The sequence below is a fragment of the Gadus morhua genome, chromosome 10 (genome assembly GCF_902167405.1).
Source record: "Gadus morhua chromosome 10, gadMor3.0, whole genome shotgun sequence".
In the NCBI taxonomy this organism is placed as follows: Eukaryota; Metazoa; Chordata; class Actinopteri; order Gadiformes; family Gadidae; genus Gadus; species Gadus morhua.
Genome location: NC_044057.1, coordinates 5,691,225 through 5,696,224, shown reverse-complemented (window position 1 = coordinate 5,696,224; position 5,000 = coordinate 5,691,225). Strand labels below are relative to the sequence as shown.

The 5,000-nt window shown below is 45.9% G+C and overlaps 1 protein-coding gene across 1 annotated transcript in view; it reads right to left on the bottom strand.

Moving 5' to 3' along the window:
• aff2 (AF4/FMR2 family, member 2) overlaps nt 1-5,000 on the bottom strand; it is a 105,521-nt gene that overhangs the window by 36,705 nt on the left and 63,816 nt on the right. Inside the window, exons 6-7 of the mRNA XM_030369010.1 lie at nt 2,057-2,143; nt 22-58 (exon numbers count right to left, since the gene is read on the bottom strand). Coding sequence (XP_030224870.1) covers nt 22-58; nt 2,057-2,143 — 124 coding nt within the window. The remainder of the gene's footprint in view (nt 1-21; nt 59-2,056; nt 2,144-5,000) is intronic.

Here is a 5,000-nt window from a genome sequence, read left to right as displayed (position 1 = left end):
AAGTGAAGAGGTCAGACTCACTCTGGGTGCTGTAGCCTGAGATCACATGTTGGGACTCCTGGAGAGACAGAGAGAGAGACAAACAGAGTGAGAGAGAGAGAGTGTGATAGAGTGTCTCTGTTTCCGAGTGCCGTAAACAGAGAGAGTTGAATCAAATCAGTCACATTTAGTTTTCAAAGTATTAGTTGCAGGGAAACCTCACTTCATCGATCTCAGGGGCCGGTTCGAGTTCGTAAAACTCACTGCCCCCCAACCGACGTAACGTTTTACTGTGTCCCTCGCTCTGTTAATTTAGTGTCGAAGTCGGCTGCCAGTGAGTCGTAACGATGAAAGACAAGCGAGAGAAACAGGAACAGAATCCTCCCGTAGTTTATCATTTAATTAGACACTGTAAAATTGGTCCCCGGAAAAAAGTGTTGAGCGGCTGACTAGATTAATTCCTGTAATGTTTAGAAGTTGAGTTAGGTGGCAGTGTCAAAATAAGTCAAAAGGCATTAAAGGGTTCTCAGTCTCCTCCTGAGTGGCCCTGCTCGCCTTTTAAACGATTTAATTCAGAGGACAGGACAGCCAGTGGAGGATGTGTGTTTAATATGCAAAGCCTAACTGACGCTGTAATTTTATCGCCTGTCATCGGCACCTTGGCTCCGCGGCGGCGGCGGCGGCGGCTAAGCTAATCGGACTCCGTCACAGCTGTAACTGCCACGCTAGATTTCTGAATCAATTTAAATGGGCAAGCGGGGGTTTTTATGTGAGAGAATGCGGCGGGATATTGTCGGGAACGCCGGAATGTCTTAATTCTGGAACGTTATGGTACGTGAGGGAAAGGGACGGGGGATATACCGGCTGAAACATGGGCGTCAGTCAAACACCAATTATCAGACCAGTGGAGAAACAAGGCGATGGTGGATTAGTACGAATGAGGATTTCCCCAAGAGAGAGAGAAGAAATAAAATGTTATGTAGATGGCTCAATTCCACTGAAATTGATAATTGCATATTTGTCTATCTACTTAGTGTAGTTTGACATTTAAAATGTCCTTACTTCTGAAGAGAGACTACCCTCCGTGACCTAATATAACATGAGGTAGTAAGAGAGAGTGGTATTGGTAATAGGTAGTGCAAAGTGTAAATAGTGAACCAAACATCTCCATACACGTCTAGAATACCGTCCCACGTGTTAATTATGGTACGACCCTCCACAGCTGGGCTAGACTTTCTCAGACAGTATCGCTTTGCAAAGTCAATAATTATTGACATTTCACAGACTGCCGGATGTGCGTAAGTGAGCATAATATAATAGCGGATGGGTAAAATAGAGCTGTTTGCTGTACCAGCAGTCCAACACAAAGTCAGGCGGGATGGAGATGTAATGTTTATCTTTGGGGGAGGGGAGTGGGGGGGGGGGGGGGGGGGGGGACTCGTTCATTCCAGAAATGTGGACAAAACAAACCACCGGTTAGCCAATCAGCTGTGTTTATTACACAATAATAGTGCAGCGTTTGCAATCTAGCAGAGTGGTGCGGCGTACGTTTCCGCTGTGCTGGACGCGTACTGCCTGGTGATAAACGCAGACCTGATAACCCTGCTGATGGTACAGACGGACCTGCTTACAGATAGAACTGCTTACGTTGATGGTATGGACATGTTACCTACTTGATGGTACAGACATGTTACCTTGTTGATGGTACAGACATATTACCTACTTGATGGTACATACATGTTACCTTGATGGTTTGGACACGTTACCTTGTTGATAATACAGACATGTTACCTTGTTGATGGTATGGACATGTTACCTTGTTGAGGGTACAGACATGTAACCTTGTTGATGGTATGGACACGTTACCTTGTTGAGGGTACAGACATGTTACCTACTCGATGGTACATACATGTTACCTTGATGGTTTGGACATGTTACCTTGTTGATGGTACAGACATGTTACCTTGTTGATAGTACAGACATGTTACCTTGTTGATAATACAGACATGTTACCTTGTTGATGGTTTAGAGACATGTTACCTAGTTTATGATACAGAGACAAGTTACTTGTGCGTACCTTGTTTGGGATGGGGAACTTGGTCTGCTCAGCTTTGCCTGGAGTGTGTATGGCAGTGAGGGGCGGAGGCCAGGAGTGGGTCATCTCCTACACACACACACACACACACACACACACACACACACACACACACACACACACACACACACACACACACACACACACACACACACACACACACACACACACACACACACACACGCACACACAGACAAACACAGGCATCAAGTTAATAACGGGGACATTTGCTTGCTGTTTGTTTGCATTTGTCGCCCTCCGCTCAGAAGCCCAGAGATAGCGTGCGCCCCACAGAGCAGATGGCTGTGAGTGTGAAACAGTAGCATTGCTAACACATGAAGCGCACTGCATTGCCGCGCGCCGCGCGATCACAGACACCCGATCCCCCCCCCTGATGTCGCAAGAGCCCCGGAATCACTGTGACGAGGACGGGGGTGATGACGGTGATGAAACATTAGGCAGAATGTTGAGACCTTCCCTGATTAGCTCGATAACAGCGACGGCGAATCGACAGCGGAGCCAGGGGGAGGACACGGAGACTGAGCTGGGAGGAGGTGGGAAGGAGTAACTCTCAGGCAATATATATCCCCCCAGCTCCCCCCTCGCTCCCTCCCCCTACCTCCCCCCTGCCTCCCACGATCAAGGGAGGAAAACTGTTGAAAGAGTTCCCCACAGGATCACACTTGGTGTTGCATGGAGGGACCCGTGAACTCTGCTGAAGAACTACCCAGCTGTCAGTGTGAGGAAGCGATGGAGGCGTGCGCACACACAGGCAGGCACGACCACTGGCAGTGTACGCAAACACACACACACACACACATATGTACACTCACACACACACACACACACACACACACACACACACACACACACACACACACACACACACACACACACACACACACATACAGTCACCCACACACGCACACACACACACACACACACACACACACACACACACACACGCACGCGCACACACACGCACACGCACACGCGCACACACAATGTACTGTGCACAGCAGTAAGAACGTTCCATTTCAGTTAACTTCATGGAGTATTGGTCAGACATTACTGTTTTGATATCATGGCTTCGATGCCAGTATAAATACTTTATAAATGAACAAGATTGGAGCAGTCTGGCCTCAAGGTTGTCTCCTGGCAATGTGTGGAACTTTATGTCTCTTTCTCTATCTCTCCTCTCCCTTTCCATCTCCATTCTCATGCTCTCACCCTCTAGCATGCACATACACACCCACACACACCCACACACACACACACACACACACACACACACACACACACACACACACACACACACACACACACACACACACACACACACACACACACACACACACACACACACACACACACACACACACACACATACACACACTCTTTGTCATGCACAGACAGCAAGTGCTCTTGCAAGGTCATGTTAGTCTTAAATCAAAGCAAATTAGGTCACCTCCATAAAAATACAATATGAGCTATTATCTTTCTCTTTTTCAACACAATAAAGGGAAACACACACCTACTCCCCCCCCACACACACACACACACCCATACACTGAGCATTCTACTGTAATACTTAATGATTAATCCTGATCTGTTTTGCCAATATATTCAGAATGTCTGCCCTAACCGCTTGTTTTTACCACCCATAATACCGTCATTAAACGACCTGTCTCCTATTGGATTGATACTCTAACATTAGCTTGCATTGACACAGAAACACACCTAGTAATGGTTATCAGGAGGTCAGAAAGTTAGGGTTGAAAAGTCCACTGACATCACACTATCCCATGATGCACCTCTACTCTTCCCTCTAGAGTCGATGAGTCACATTCATCAGATGACTCATCCCCTAACATTTGTGTGTGTGTGTGTGTGCGTGTTGCTAGGAATGTGTGCATGGGAATGCTTAGTGGGAGTTTGTGGGTGTTTGCATGTGTATGTGTGTGTGTTTGTGTGTGTGTGTGTGTGTGTGTGTGCGTGTGTGTGTGTATGTGTATGTTCATATGCTTGTCTGCGTATGTGCTTCCCCTCTCTGAAATCGTAATTCACTTGTCCTGACGGCATACTGGCCGTTGCTAGGTAACTGTTCTGTGACATCATCACCTCCCTCTCAGAAGAGTTCCTGTGTTTTGACAGACGGTGCTCCTGATGGTCTGGGCGCAGGGTGTGTGTGTGTGTGTGTGTGTGTGTGTGTGTGTGTGTGTGTGTGTGTGTGTGTGTGTGTGTGTGTGTGTGTGCTTGTGTGTGTGCACGTGTGTGCGTGTGGGGGCCCTTGTGTCTGAGTGTACCCCCGTGTCTGAGAGGTTGTATTTATTACCGGTTTGATGTGATTCACGCAGAAACGTGTCACCCAGACGCATGTTGTTTGTGTTGTATGGGCTTGCGCTTCCTGCACACACTGCTACATGTGCTATGTTTAGAGGCTGTGGACTCAGGGAGACACGGCATTTGAACAGCCTAATGCTCTTGTGTGTAAGATAAAAAGGAAAGCCTTCATCTCGGTTCCAATTTTGTATTTTCCTCCAAAAACAATAAACATGTGAGAGACTAAAAAATCAAAAACTGAATAACTACATTGATTATTTTCCTCTTTAATTAATCTAAGATTGATCAAGCATTACAAAACTGTCGCTGTTGAGACTTTTGAGATTTACACTTTTTCTTTTAAATAATCTTAAACTATGTGCAATTTTCAGAAGAGTGACAAAAATAAAAAATATATATTTGAAGTACTACTGAAACGTCAGAAATAACAAAAAACTCTTCTCCTCTTCTTCTATATTTTCCAACACATCTGTTTGTCATTTATAAAGCCATGTTCTCCAGTGTTCTGTCATGTGCACGGAGGAAAAAGATGTTTGTTATCAACTATTTCCACTTGACACAACATAAAAAATAAAAGAACACA